General features: G+C 42.2%; 1 protein-coding gene across 1 annotated transcript in view; it reads left to right on the top strand.

Annotated features, from left to right (window-relative positions):
- The window catches only part of LOC147706209 (piezo-type mechanosensitive ion channel component 2-like), a 612,835-nt gene that overhangs the window by 59,003 nt on the left and 537,268 nt on the right, over window positions 1-16,564 (top strand). The window contains exons 4-5 of the mRNA XM_086929599.1: window positions 884-1,046; window positions 11,435-11,530. Of these exons, the coding sequence (XP_086785725.1) occupies window positions 884-1,046; window positions 11,435-11,530 (259 nt within the window). The remainder of the gene's footprint in view (window positions 1-883; window positions 1,047-11,434; window positions 11,531-16,564) is intronic.

The raw sequence follows: 16,564 nt of genomic DNA, 5'->3' as shown, positions 1-16,564 counted from the left end.
AAACCCGGCTCCGGGGAAATGCCCGGTGGGACAAAATGCCTGCCTGGCCTTCACATGGAATGCAGTGCTTAATTTGAGTGGGTGGTTGCAGGTGGAGACCACTGAAACTTAGTTATAGGGACCAGCACTTATTTTTCGGCAACAGAGTTTGATCCCCTATAGGGAGAAAAACACATTGAGTAAAGAAGGAGGAAAAGAAAGACGGAAATAAACTGTGGCAAAGGGAGAACGCCAAGAAGAAAAGGAACCTGAAAGAGGGAGATAGAGAGTGTCTGGTGGTAGGTGAAATAGGCATGGGAGGCAATCAAGGTTAGCCAGCCTTGGTATTTGGTGCCTCCGATAATTGTAGGGCCGGCCCCTGCTTATCTTTAGGCACAGGCACTTCTTATTTATAAATTAAGGCCTGTAATAGGTGAATACAAAGAGTTGTTTAACAGCTTCTGGAAGTTGCTGCCTTGATATTAGAAACATAGTCATAAAAAGAGACATACACAAGATGGAAGGAGATGCAATGTCTTAAAGACACAAGTACTGCGCACCACAAGCAGTGGTAGGAAGAATCAATCAGTGTGATACACGTTATTTATTATGGGTTGGTTACACAGCACCAGACGACAAGACTACCACTTTTGAGAAGAAAGCATTGATCCTACTGCGAAAGTGGAAGACGCCTTAAAACGACATGTTCCGCAATGGCAAAGTTACTTGCAACTGGTCTAACCTCTCTCTCGTTAGTTCTTAGCTACTGTTTGAGGCAAAATGTTTGGGAATGATTACAAATTGCATACCCCCCCCCCCCCCAGTATTAAGCAATGTATAAAAAATGGAATTTGAATTATTTTGAGATGTGTTCTAGCTGCTTCTTGTTGCCTTCTATCCCCAGGCTATTTGGTATGACCGCTTTTGTCCGCACAAATGTGACTGAGTCCTGGAAGCTGCACCTCCGCCCTGGACTCGCCTGGCCAGCCTATGCCAACCCCTTCCTGCTCTTTACACTGTACTACATGCTGGTGATGTTGGTGGATCAGTGGGCTCACATGCCGATGGTAAGAGAGACGAAACGTGGTGTAGTGATGTTTGTAGGTCCAGAAGGCATGATTTTGATCCCACCTTCCCCACTACTACCAACGAGCATGATCCTAGGAAAATGATTACATCTCCTGGTGCTTTGGTTCCCTTAACTGTATTGTGAGGACAATACAACTGACCACACACCTCTCATTCAAATGGGGTTTTAGGTATGCAGTAACTAATTTATAATTAACTCCTGCTTTGTTGCATGTGGCTGGGATGAGGTATGTTGTATGTCTAGATTGGTCGCTTGACTGTACACTTGCACGCCAACAATGGTATTTGGACAGTTTTTTTTTTTAATCACGTGGAGTCATATATATAGGTTACGCTGTCCTAATTTTCCCATTAAAATGTGGCTAACCCCACTGCCCCAGAAATTAGGGACTAACTGATATACATGGTCTTGCTCGGTGCATCCTCAGGTGCTGCTCCACTGATATGTTCAGGTGTGTGCCATCAGCACCCTCATGCCACAACGAGCGCACATACAAGTGTGGGTTGTGTTATGTCATGTTAGCAGAAGCAATATTACCTCCACATTATTTTATTAATATAAATGATGTAAGATTGAAAAAACATACACTTAACCTGTTTCATGTGGGCATTACATTGCTACTAGAAAAAGGTTTAAAAAACAGATGTGTTTAAGAAGAATAACTTAATATCAAACATGACGTATTGAGGAGCTACAAGTTTGTCTAGAGCATTGTAAAAAATCCTAGGAGATGGGCATTGTAAAAAACCCTAAGAGATGAGTGAAAGCTATGAGTAGGAAAAATAGAAAAATATTATTGTGTGCAAAGCACTAGGTACTAGAGACTATGTTGTAGCACTACGTATCCTCTCATCGAACTCTAGTCTTTTGTGTGTCACTGGCCTGGCCAAATACCTAAGTTGGGCTTGGATGATTAGAGCAAAAAGGCTGAAAGAAAATGTTTAATCCTTATTTTAAAGTTTTTAATGTATAACTGCTCTTGGGAATTTATTAATGTACCGCAATGTGTAAATTTGTCTTTTAGACCAAAATTACGAAAGCTTGTTGAAATTCAGTGGAGTTCAAGAGTTCCAAGCTGTGCTTTTACTGTGTTCTAATCGTAAAATTTTCATGTTGGTGCTTTTAAGATATGTTTTATATCGAAATAAAGCCTTACTACTACTACTACTACTAGAAAAACATTATGCTTAGATAAAGACAGATTTCAGGTATATGATGTTGTAGGACTGTCCCCCAATTTCATCATGACAGAGGTAGGTCAATCTTGAGATCTGATGATTCTTTATAGATGACTTGCAGATTGTTGACCATGCTGCTCGGGCATGTAGCGCAATGGGTAATTATCCGGAAATATCAGAAAAAATTAGAGGGACCCTTTAACCGAACCAGGGAAATAGGGTGCTACTAACAGGTAGAGATGAAGTTCCCTTGATGGAAAATTATATGGATACTGGGTCTCAAAGTTCCCAGCAAAGGAAAGGAAGTGTTAGCCTATAAATTAGATCATACACAGTTCTGAATGTAACCATGACACATATAAAGTATATATTGAAAAATATTTTTATTTAAAATCGATAATGTTTGCAATTAAAAACACAATGGAAGTTATTTACAATCACACTGAAATCAAATTAATATACCATAAAAACATATATTGTACATATACATGAGTAAGACCATGTTTCACTGAGGAGCTAAATGTAAAAACATTGTACTTAATTCCAATCCTATAAAGGAAAAAGAAAAGAGAAAAGCCCTGTACCTAAATTTTATGTATCACAAGACAATTTAACAGAGAGACAAAAACAGACAGTACATCTTGCCATTTGATAACACATCCGAGTCCAACAGTTTGAACACTAGTCCTAGATACAATCTATCTTTCTTAATTCTTATCTATAGGATTAGCTATTCCCATAGATTGTGTTGAATGCAGCGTCGACGCGTTTCGATGGTTCGATTTTATTATTCCATCTTTATCAAGACAATTATACATCTCTCTTAATAGGCACTGATTGGTTGCCTTATTTTTGGGTTTGAGTCCTTATTTCATGTCACTGAGACCTTAGTTCACTTGTCTTTATAGGCATATTCTTAGCCATTAGTCCACAAAATCTCACAAAAGCAGCGATCTTAGTCCTTGTATTCGTTTGCTCTGCAACCCGTTTATATTCCTGGGGCTTCACCTATATACACCTTGTATTAAAATCTTTCAAACTCTTCTTTTATTTTCCCACTCGCATTCAATCTGGTAACTGAAATCTTCCAAGAAGTAGCTGTCTTCACCTAATAACTCCTGTTGGTAGCCTTACTTCTGTTCATCCACTCACGTTCTAATTTAGCGGTAATTTCTTCACGTGAGTGACTGTCCTTTTATCCTTTCCTTCGTTAAAAATGTACGTAAGGCTCCTCCGGCAGGCGTGCAACTCGTCTTCTCGTGTCAGTACACCAGCTGATTCCTTCAGAACTGTGTATGATCTAACATATGGGCTAACACTTCCTTTCCTTTGATGGGAACTTTGAGACCTAGTATCCATATCATTTTCCCCCGAGAGAACTTCATCTCTACGAATTATCCGGAAAGACAAAACAATTAGGGAGCTTTTGTAACATATACTATGAACAAAAATAGTGAAACGGTCTGCCAGTAAATATATGCATCAAAGAAGGCAGGGTGTATGGTGTTTTTAAAAATAAAAAAACATTTGTTTATTGATGATAATAACAGTACACAAAGAACAGTACAACAAGGGAAGGGATAAAGTCACAGATTAAGTGTAGACCGATCACATTAAACAGTACATAGCCTACAGTTACGGTCGCATTTCCCGGTACTTATCCCCTCCATGGAAATGTCTCTAGAATCATAGTCTCACACAACAATTGAAAGGTGGTATATGAGATCCGTCACATAAGTCAAGATCACATCCCTCATCAGACATCAGGGGTGTTTGTGAGGGTTCTCTGTCCTGAGAGCCTTCCAGATCCTGGTGTCATGTTATATCTCGACGCACCGCCAGATAGGTAACCAGATGGGCCCAAATGTTCTTCGGTCTTGAGTTACCAGTAAGTGTCAAGTGATCTTGGCAAAAGGCAGCGTCGCACAGCCAGTTAAGTTGAGGTGTGGGGCGCTTGCCCCAATAAACAGCGTCTCAGCAGCTGGCCAACAGAAGCAAGATGGCAGTCAATTTACAGGTCTTTTGAGGGGATGTTCTTTACATAGCCTAGCAAAGCTACCAGGGGCGACCGCTGCGGCGCTTGCTATGTTACCAGCTCAATAGTGTTAAATACCTCCGACCAGAAATGTGCAACCTCGGGGCACTCCCAGGCCAAGTGTCGCAGCACACCACAGACAGCGCAGATGACCCACCAGATACATCCTGTACATCTGGACAGGTGTACGATAGGCTCTGTGTAAGTATTTAGAAAGGAATAATCTAAGCCTGTTAATTTGGAGAAATGGCTTTAGATTGAGTGCAGCAGTAGCACCACTGCTCCATAATGAAGGGAGATTCCAAGTCAGCATACCAAGTGACTCGAGTGGTGGGGACTCGAATCAGGGCTTTTTCCTGCATTGTGGCGTAAAGTCATCTGATCAGCGTTTCCAATGCGTTGAGTGTCGGGGAGCAGATGGGAAAGTATTGTGCATGGCTCAAAAGGCAGCAAGCAGCTGGTGATAGGTTAGCAAATCTAGAGGCGTGTGGGCCGTAACATGGAGTATATGTTGGGGGGATATAAAATCCCTTTCTGGGTATATATCTTTGAAGGTGTAGAGTTGTAGCTGTCTCAAGTGTCCACGAGCGCCAGTCTCAGTGAGAGCAGAGATGAGTGTCCCCCAAGTAGTATTGCCGGGGTGTACGTGCAGTCAAGCCCTGCACGTGTTCTCAGTCTTTCCCACGCCCCTATTGTGCAGGCCACAGTATCAATCAATCACAGCATGAGGGAGCTTGGGCAAAAGTATAGGGCAGGGCTTGGGGGGCAGGGCGTGACTTGATCATGTTCAGGGGCTGTGTGAGACAGAAACATAGTAGGGAGCAGCCAATAGTGGGCAAACTGTGCCTGTGCACGGTAGAAGTAAAGGTTCATTTCAGGAGCACATAGTCCTCCCTGCTCGAGGGGGAGGGTTCTCACTTCCCGGACTACCTGGGGCTGTTTACCAGCCCATGTCAAAGCAAGCAAGTTGGATCAGAGGTGTTTGCGACAATGAGCCATAAGCGGAAGTGGGAGACTGATGAAGAGATAGAAGAATTTTGTCGAGCACTACCATTTTGGAAATAGCAACTCTCCCCCAAGGGACAGTAGCAGCTTTGGCCATACTGGCGCACATTCCTCCATCCATGTCATGAGTCTGCCATAGTTCGCCCCTCAGAGTTCATCAATGTCACTACTGAGCCCGTCACCAAGGTATCGGACCCACTGCAGGAGGGAATTCAGAATTGAAGGGTTGCACGACTGGAGTGAGTGGGATTATAATGGATTTGGACAAGATGATGGTTATTCCATTATGTCCACCAAAGTGGATGATTTCCCAGATGATAGGAGTGGTATTATTTTTGGGGTCATGGACATATAGGGTGACATAGTGTGCATACATGGAAACCAGAATCCTTCTGGGGTGAATGGCAGTTCTTGGTGTGAATGGTTTTGCCTTAATCTGGCAACTAGGGCCTCCATTGTGATGTCAAAGAGTATAGGTGATAGGGGACATTCCTGCTGAGTGCCGCTTTAGATTATAAAAGGAGGGGTGATCGAGCCATTGACGTGCATAAGGGCCGTCGGTTGTATATAGAGTAATTTAACCAGGTGTAGGTAGCTACCACTTAGTACGGTACGGGACAGAAGGAGGAGAAGATATGGGCTGTCCAGAGAGTCAAATGCCTTGGTGGCATTGAGCATAACCTCTACAGTGTTAAGTTGGGGGCTACCTGAGTGGAGGAATGCAAATAAAGTTAATAAATTATGCTTGGTCGAGCGGCCGGGAACAAAGTCGGACTGGCCCGGATGGACCATGCTCAGTGGCAAGGGAGGGAGGCGGGAGGCTATTACTTTTGCCAAAATGTTGTTATCCACATTAATCATGGATAGTGATCTATAAGAGTTACAATTACGTGATTACATGGGGACTTTTCTTGTTTCTGTACGTTGATAGTTATGCCCTTCTGAAGGAAAGATGGCAATGAACCACTCATCAATGACTCCTCGTACATTGCCAAGAGGCGGGGAGCAGGAATTTAAGCATACTCTTTGTAATAGGCTACAGTTATACCATCCAAGCCCAGTGCTTTGCCCCCCAGCATACTTTGGATGACCTGTATAATGTACTCAATCGTGAAAGGCACATCCAGAAATTGGTGGTGCTCATCATCAATCCCAAAAATTTGTATAGTAACGAAGTAGGAGGTCAGAGCAGCAGGATCATGTGGAAGGGAAGAGGTGGCAAGATTAGTATAGAATGTAACTATGGCATGTCAGATATTGTTGGGGTACACATGAGAAGTCTTACAGAGTAGTCTGGCGAGTATCTTACCTGCCCTGTGCCCCTCTATGTAGCGCCGAGCAACTGCCTCCTTGCCAAGATAGCGCGTCTCTCTAAGCATCGCCTGAAATGCATCAAGCTAAGGTTGCATGGAAATTGACAATTGCAGTATGGAGGCAAAACTGTTAATATATCCATATAAAATGAACGCATAAGTATTAGAAATTAGGAACCACAGTCACCAAAAGTCTGCCATCTGCAAGAGCAAAAAAAACCAACCCGTTGGTTATTATGAACCAACTTGCCGAGTGTCGACATTTCGAACCTGGTAGCAGCTTATATCAAGGAAGCCCTCCAGAATGAGTGCATGCCACATGAGCAGGTGAAAATGGCTGCCTTCCCTCACTGGAACATCAGGACTGCAAAACCATAGGAGCACTGAGAGACACTGAAGACGAAAGAAAACAGTGAAAAAACAATTAGACATTTTATCGAAATTGAATTGGGCAGATATGGTTTAGAAAAGGTTGAGGAAAAAGAGTTGGGCTTAACAGTCCAAAGATTTTAAGAGGGCAGAGCAAAGCTTTTTTGATTGCTTATCTTACTAGTCATTTGGGGTAACCACAGTGTCTGTTTAGGAACACAGAATTTTGACTTCATGGCCCTAATCTTCTTTTAATTTAAAATTGTCTCATATCCAAAGGGACAACCACATGGTGAGGGATCAGCTGAGGCCTTAATGTGTTGGCTATTAAATTGGAGAGTAGAGTTTTTGTCAGTTAGTTTACAGAATAGAGTTGGACATAGTTTACCCTCAACCCCCACTTTATGGTAAGTTAACAGTAATAAATGCTTGAAGTATATATACAGAAAGGACATTTTAAGTCTTTGCTTAGAGCAAATGGCAATGAAAAAAGTGTAAACATCAGCATTGGTACATTTTGAAGTTAGGAAATAGCAATAAAGTGAAGGGCTTATGTCATAGAAAGAGAGTTGTTACACAATTGTTTAGGTGGAGCACATCCAATACGAAAACCAGTCCCTCTGCATGAGGAAAGGGCAGATGAGATGAGGCCTTGGTGTTTTTGTCTCATGGAACTCATCGGCTACATCTACACTGAGTCTTCCTATATGCCCCATCAAGAGGCAAACCATTGAAGTTTGAATTAGTAATGGGAGATAGGGTCTGTGAGGGAATGAGTGTGGTTTACTGGTGTTCTTCCCATAGGGGTTAAGAAACACTTGGTGTATTAAGGGCAGAGAGAAGGAATGGAAGATAGATAGAAGAATGCAAGAGAAAGCAATGTGCTATTGGCGATGCATGCAACAGCAGTACAGCCACAATGTACATTGTATTCAGATGCACTCAGAGTGCTGAAATGGGACACACCCAACAGTGAAAAGCTGATTCAGACGCCTGGTGAGTAAGCAGAACTGTGAGATACATCAGTGTAGCATCCTCCCGAGTCAACAATGGTGAAACAGTGGATGAAATTCAGAAAGCAAGACTGTGCCTGGTGAGAATGAGCAACTCAGTATCACTGTCAGAATGTATGACATATTTAGTTGTGCAGAGGGAAATGCCACTGTAGAATAAACATAACATAAGATCCTATCAGATATGATATATGTAAATTACAGTTTAAAGTCCACTCAGATTCAGGAAATAAGGCAGAACTGAGAATAAAGTAAGAGTATAGGAATTGATGTAAGAGAATGTGTGCCTTAGTGTAGAGATCGTGAAGGGGAGGAGGATGTGATGCTATTAGGCAGAAATACGACAGCAGGCATTTGTATAAATAATCCACAGTCACTTTGCTGTGTTGCAGGTGATAAAACGGATGGTCAGATTCTTTTCCCTCAAGACTCTCAATCCCCATAACAGACCTAAACATGGTCACCACATGGAGACACCATTGACCTCAGATGCCTTAATCACAAGAGAACTGATTAGGCGGACATCTGATGTACAACTCTTGAGAAGAAGGCTAAAATCCTTCCTCCACAGACCCGTGGGATAAATTCTCACCACCAATCAGAGTTGAGCTGTTTATCTCCAAACAAACAGTTTCATGTTAGTGTTTTTTTTGCATCCATATGTTTCCAGGTTTAACAAACATGTCCCTAAACCTAACATTTTCCCGGAACTTCATCTCCACAGAACAATGCATGATGTTGCTCATGTGCGATTGGGCATTGTAGGTTGAAAAGATGCATTAAAAGTGAGCTGTAGTTATATAGCATATTAATACACAGCAGAGGGGTATGTCATACTAAGTTGGAGTTAATTGATGCAATTCATATGAAGTATCTTTCACATCAATGATGTGGGGAAATTAGCTTTGCTCATGACCAGTCATGTCAATAGTAAGTAATTCCTGAACTTAGTTCAAGGATGTCTTAGGTTTTTGGTATCTCGGCACGCGTCTATTTGTAGAGCAAGAGTATAAGAGCATATTTAGTCCAACAATGTATGACTGCAGGACTACAAATGTTGTCCTGATATGGGTTCCCTCTGATGTAGTGGTGATCAAAGATAGACAGTTTTTCTGTAAAATTATTTGACTTGATTACTTTCAAAATAATGCAAGAGAGACACTGGGCGTGGCAGCCAGTGTATTTCTCTGGAGAAATGTGATAAAATTAATCCATGATCAAATGAATACCTTTATGGAAAACACGAAGCAAGGGTGGTGCTTTACTTCTTAATGAAGGATGGGACTCATGCCTGGATGGTGGAGGAGCTAGGCATAGCTTGATTGTATGAATTCTGCCGAACTTGTAGCTAGCTATTAGTGGCTTCTTGGCCACATGATCTTTCAAGATGAAAAACGAATTCGATTAATTTGGAGCGTTTTCAGCAAGGCATTCATTGACTTTTATTATTGGCCTACAAAATTGTCAGGCTGTCTAGACATATTTCATGCCATGGATATATAACCTATGCTTCTTTGCTCCATATTTTTTTTTATCACATTTAGGTAGAATTCTTGGTCCTTTTCAGTTTGAGTCAGACATATTTAAGAGACATTAAATGGAGTAGTGCCTTCTAGGGCTAACATCAGTGCGCTCAGAGACAGTGTAGGCACCTCACTCATCAGAAAGCAGGATCATTTAAAGAGGCATCATTGACACTATAGTAAGAAATTGGATCTTACCCATTGATATAATTTGCAACCTAATGCCAAAACCACCCTTGTGTCTTTAAATGCCATTTAAAATTCAACAGGTTTCCTGGTCACAGGAGCCACTACTCATTTAATTTCACTATGCTTGATGGCCCTTGAAACCTGAATCCCATCGGAAATTGATCTTGTTTCCTTTATATTAAACCTCTACGGGCAAGTCATACTCATCCAAAATATCTGTCTATGTCTAGATTTTTTTCAGACTAAAAGTTTTTTAGTCTAACATAAGCATTCTTCTTGTGAATCTCTATGATATTCAATTAAATATCAGAAGATATTTGTCGCACTACTTCCCTTCTCACCTGATTAACTGAATATTTAATATTACTTGGTACTACATTTTATTTCTCATGCTTTACTCATAGCTGTCAGTTATTTATTTTAAAAACCACTCCTGACACTGTTGATGAGGTCTACTGTATTGGGAAAACTAATAATTTTATAGCGACTCCGCTATCCCTAGGGCAATCCAAACTATGGGTAGCATCAGCACTACTATAGAGTTTATGGAGGCTCAGGTATCAAGACGGAAGTCCCACTGGTTTCCTGTAAAAGCAGTCACATAGGTGTTGTGGAGTCTTAATCACTGGAAGAAAGCAACACAGCCAAAACATTGACTATTGATTTTAATGAGAGAAGAGCGTCACCATGCCTACACAGGCCATACTGACGTCCAATAATTTTTCTTTTATACTTTATTAGATAGTCTAGAATAATACTCTTTTTTATTTTTAAGTGCTCTATAATGCAGAAATCAGTACCTTGTTGTTATCTTTTATTGGAACAAGTAAAATATTTTATACAAAAATGCTAATTTATTTTTCAAGAAAATGTTGATGCTGCATGAACTTCCTAGAATAAAGTCTTCCTTCCACGCCTTTATATGCTTTAAAAATATCACAAAATGCAAACAGCCCTACTTCAATTTGATGTATTCATTTGGAAACATATCAAATAAAAAAATATGTTCTCTCAGGACAAACTTCAAAGAATATGTGGGTTCAAAATTCCCTAAGCCCACAAAATAAAGTTGCTCAAGGTAAATGGACTGTTTTTTGCTTTTAAAACGAACACAATAATGGTCATTTGTTATAAATCCACCTCACACAAATAACATGACTTCAAAACTTTTTTATCTAAGAGTTTTCTATTGAAGATGTAGAAGACATTGCCCATTGGAAACTGTCTCGAAGCACTCTACCTTTGATTCAAGAAACACATCTTACAGCCAGTGTTTCAATAACTGAGTGACACGCCAGAGGGCATGAGTTTCTTTATGTGATCTCAAACACTGCGGAATCAATTTTTCTTGGCGATTGACCCCAACCCTGACTCAATTAAAAAAAGGTGTATGGTTTCATAAACTTTTTTGATTCCCCGTTCTATTCTTTGAGGCTTCTACCAGTAAAACTTTTAAACCATTGACTCTAGGAGATTATTCAGTTTATTATGTATATGATATAAATACATAAAAATAAAGAAATAAACCTATCAGGTTCAATCTGCAGATCCCAGGTGATACCCTTAATAGTACCTAGTGAATGAAAATATACAAACAGCCAATCTCTACATCAATGTAATATATTGACAATAGCCTCAATGTGTGCACAGGACTTGTTTGAGGTTTCCGTGGAAGATGAAATTGTATCTTACTATGTAATCTGCAGTCCACTAATGTTGACAATGTTCTTCTCTTTAAAGGAGGAGCCTGAAAAAAAGGAGGAGCAAGAATCTCAAGTCAGTCAACATGAAGTGCTTGATGAAATGTTATGGCTACCTAATGGTGAGACCAAAAAGGTAATGGAAGCTTTCAATCACTTTCTGAAGAGATGTCTTCCACAGCAGCAGTTAAACATTTCCCCAAGAAACAACACTAGCTTTAATAGAACAAGGCTTGCTGTGAAATTGTGCAAACACAAGAAGATGATGGACGCAGTGCAGAAACTTTTCAACCACTCACCCCACAGTCACAGATCTGGGTTTAATCCATTGTTTTTTGCTCACTATGCCACCCCAGTTTGGACCCAGCCATATGCAAATCAGTCTTTACCCTGCTCCTCATTGGAACAGTACAGCCCAAACTGCCAGGCCAGGTCCTCCCTGGACCGGAAACAAGCATCCTGGACCGGTTTTGGGGTTTCACCCCTAATCAGCCAGGCTAGCTTCAATACAGTGGCACAGCGAGCATGGGCTACATGTCTGGGCATACCATTGGCCAGTTAGTGCGAACACAGCAACACAACAAGATAATGGATGGAGGGCGTAACAATGCAAATAGTCATCCCCAGTCACAAGGATATGGGTTTAATTCATTGTTTTTTGCTCACCACACCACCCCAGTTTGGACCCAGCTATCTGCAAATCAGTCTTGCCCCTTCTCCATATTTATGCTGCAATATTCTGGGGTGGTAAGACTTGGAAGAGATGAGAAGGCAGCCAGTTAGTCTACCACTCTTTAGTGGCACAGCAGTTCCTGAAGAAATAGGATTCAGACTCCCCGCAACACTGGCTTGTTCCTGGGCCAGTTCAGCAATGGAGGGAGTTGTCGTGCTAAGATCGGGTAATTTGAATGCGGTGGTGCAGGGTAGGGCGATTTCCCACCACATGTCCCCCACTCATCCTACATCTCCTGATCCCTCTCAGTAGGACCCATAATCCTGATTATGAAGTCAGCACTCATGTGAAACGAAGATTCTACTGGCAAAATGTAGCCGGAAAAGAGCACCTACCTGGTAAAGTCAGGTTCAAGCTTTAACAAACATGAAATCCTTACAGGGCAGTAAGGCTCCTCCTGCCCACTTTCACTGCACTTCTTTGTTTCCAATGGTGTACTCCTTCATGCAACTGAAAGATGAATGTTAGGCACAACTCATGACAGCCATGAATTTATAAGGAAATAAGAGCCAAGAAAGGAAAAACTCCATTAGGCCCGTTCTGTACTGACTTCGACTGGACGTCTTATGTTTTAACTTCCCATTTTGCATTCGTAGGATATATCGCCTGCCTCCCGGTTGAGCTGCTCGTTGTTCCATTACAAACTCTTATTGAGCCTAATCTAAGCTCCTTTCTGCCCTGTGCATTTAATACCCCCAGCACCTTCCTTATCCAGATCCCCTAGCATAAATCTCAGATGGTGGCAGTTGTTCGGTCCACATTTCAATCCATCATTATCCCCCCAGCGCTACTTCAGAAGGTGTTGCTCTAATAAGAACAGCCAGCCAGAACTGCCAGACCACTTCCGCTCTGAAGGGGGCTCACCCCTGTTGGATCTCAAAGTGAAGTGTACCTTGGGTCCTATGGAACAGACAGCACGCGACCCGCACTGACAGTCACTCAGATCCAAGTTGTAACTTAGTTAAGCTGCACTTAAATAACGCTGCACTTCAGTTATGCCAAACAACAACTGAGGAGAAAAGCAAGAGTTGGATTATGAAGAGCATGATCTAATTGCAGCTCAGAGATGGCCAATGTAACAGCTGCTATGTCCTGTGTGCTAACTTGATTTTAAAAAGTGTGCATTATCTTTTACTTTGGTAACTTTTAAAAAACTGTTTATTCCGCTGCTATCACCTTCTCACCCCCGCATCTTGAACCCTGCTCCCTGCGCAGCCGATTAGGTGCTGACGCGGTGGGAGAGAGGGTTTAGCTGCCATATTGGGTGGAGGGAAAGGGTTGCGGTCCAGCTGCTGGCTGCCTCCCGCCCTCCCCGGATACTTAAACCGCGTTACAGCGCCCGCACGCAGATTCACTACACGATTCTCCCCTGAGGCGGAAGCCGGGGGTTTAGCCTGCTAATTTGATTTTAAAAGTGTGCTAACTTGATTATAAAAAGAGTGCATTATCTTTTACTTTGGTTACTTTTAAAAACCTGTTTATTCCGCTGCTATCACCTTCTCACCCCGCACCTCAAACCCTGTTCCCCGCGCAGCCGATTAGGTGCTGACGCGGTGAGAGAGAGGGTTTAGCCGCCATATTGGGTGAAGGGAAAGGGTTGCGGTCCAGCTGCTGGCTGCCTCCCGCCTGCGCCCGTCCGCGCCGGAACCGGGCCAAGGGCCACTACCCCTGATCCAAGCAGGACCGAAGTCCGGACCTCCTATTCCAAAAGCGAATTAATCCAGCTTTGCACAGCCCTATGTAGCTACTGCATACGAGCAGAACCGAAGAACATCATAAGGAATACAATTATAAGCTGTCCACACTGTAAATCCCTACTTCCTTTTATTAACAATACCGCTAACTCCGGGAATGCTAAGAACAATAAACACACAAAAATAACATTAGCACTCATTATTGCCCGTTCTTTGGGTAAGCATAGACAGGATATAGCGGATCTGATTACTGATAGAAATATAGATATATTATTTGTCACGGAGACTTGGATGGATAGCGCGTCCGACCCTGATCTAGTGGTTGCAGTACCTGAAGGTTACGGGGTTCACCGACAAGATAGACAGGGAAAGAAGGGAGGTGGTCTGGCAAAAATTTCCCGTAATATATTCACTGTAAGAACCTCCCCTGTCCCTTCCTCAACATCTGAAGCTGTCCAATTCTCAATCATGTTAACTCCGTCGTATAATTTTAAAGAAGCACTCCTATATAGACCTCCAGGGGCGCGTTCAGAGTTTCTCTCAAAGTTGAACACCATGCTTGAATCCTTAGTGATAGAGGACTCTTTCACGGTCCTAGGCGATCTTAATTTCCATCTGGAAAAAATCGACAACAATGAAACACAAGCCTTATTAACCAACATGGAAACCAACGTGGAAACAGTTGGTCGCCTCACCTACACATGAGGCTGGCCACACGCTGGATGGTATATTCTCTAATCTAAATGAGATTCATATACAAGATATCCTTCCGCTTCCATGATCCGATCATCATGCCATCCTTTTCACGATATCTATTAATTATGTTCCCATAAAGAAGGTGGCTGAAACTAGTCAGGGGCCTTTTAAGGTCTGGAAAGACATAAACAACACACAACTTAGAACGCTCTTGAATACTATGCGTCCAGCCATCTCCACTGATCCAAACATAGCTATGGATCAATACATGGCATGGATAAGTAATGCCATGAATTTATTGGTACCAAAGAAAACAATTTCCAAAAATAGGTCCTCGCCTTCCTCACTCTGGTTCACGGAAGCTCTCAGAGAACAAAAACAAAAATGCAGGAACTACGAAAGACACTGGCGCAAAACCTATGCTACAGAAACAAAACGCGCTATAAGGGGAACTTATAAAATACAAAAAGATGATCATTGAGGCAAAAAGGAAGTTCTATAGTGAACAAATTGAAACCGCGAAGAACTCCAACAAACAACTTTATGAAGTAGTGAAGCAACTGGCCGGGAAAGTACTGGACGTTGCCCCCACCCCTTCACAAGCTCTTTGCGATGCTTTGGCCAACTACTTTTATGCAAAAGTAAATGATATTTACTCAGACTTTACTCAGACTTTTCATCTAAGTCTAATCTTGGCACCCAGTCAATTAGTACCATACCCCCCGAATTCAGCTTAACGCAAGTTAAAGAAATTAATGAGTCACAAATAATAGATATTATTAAGCTGATAAAATCAGGATCAGCTTTGGACCCTTGTCCCCCTAAAGTGTTCCTCCCTGTAATCGAATCAATAACGTCTGTGATCACGCAAATGTGCAACGCTATGTTTAAGGTAGGGATCTACCCTGACAGGCTTAAAAACACTCTCCTTAAACCGCTTTTAAAAAAAACGCATCTGGACAAGGAAGAAATGAAGAATTATAGACCTATAGCCAGTTTGCCCTTTTGGGCTAAGGTGGCAGAGCGAGCAATGAATTCTCAGCTCTCCGAATTTATTGAGGAACATCACCTGCTGGGTGACACGCAGTTCGGGTTCCGTAAGCTTCACGGTACGGAAACCGCCTCATTAAAGCCATCGAAGATATTAGACTCATTAGAGACCTGGGAGGGACGGCGGTGCTAATATTGTTGGATTTGTCTGCGGCCTTCGACACGGTCGATCATTCCATTCTGATCGACCGTGTCGCAAATATGGGCATTCAACTGCTCGCTTCCTTCCTGTCCGGAAGAACACAGGCAGTCACCTTGGGACCCTGTCAGTCGTCCGAATTAACTCTACCTTGCGGGGTTCCTCAGGGCTCATCCCTAAGTCCGACACTCTTTAACATCTATGTGTCGGACCTAGCTAAAGTTATAAAATCTTATGGTTTGAGCCTTACCTCCTATGCCGATGACACGCAGTTGGTGCTGGCCATAAACAATGATGGAGAGGAGGTGGCTGAACGCTTCCAAGAAGGCATGCTGGCCATCAAGGATTGGATGGCCAGCAATTACCTTAATATTAACTCCGAGAAGACGGAGGTGGTCATTTTTGGAAAACTCTCACCGGACTGGTCATCCTCCTGGTGGCCTTCATCTCTGGGATCTCTTCCTAATCCTGTTCCAAGGGTCAGGAACTTGGGAATCATCTTTGATGACAACCTAAACTTTGTCTCCCATGCCAATCAAATCGCATCAACTACTTTTTATAAGCTAAGATTGATTAAAAAAATAATCCCGTACCTACCAGAAAGTGCAGGAAAAACACTGGTTAGCACTCTGGTACTTTCATCACTGGATTATTGCAATGGCCTATTTGCCAATGCACAAAGTAGGGTCATCAATAAAATGCAGACTGTACAAAATGCGGCTGCGAGAATGCTTTCAAGAATCCCTAAATTTAAATCGATCTCGCAGACTATCCGTAACTATCATTGGCTGACGATTAAGAATCGTATAAAATTTAAAGCTCTATGCCTCTCCTATAAAGCGGTACACAAACAGGGTC

This window comes from Lissotriton vulgaris, chromosome 7 (assembly GCF_964263255.1).
Source record: "Lissotriton vulgaris chromosome 7, aLisVul1.2, whole genome shotgun sequence".
Classification (NCBI taxonomy): domain Eukaryota; kingdom Metazoa; phylum Chordata; class Amphibia; order Caudata; family Salamandridae; genus Lissotriton; species Lissotriton vulgaris.
Note: the sequence above shows the minus strand (reverse complement) of the source record. Positions and strands in the feature narration are given on the sequence as shown.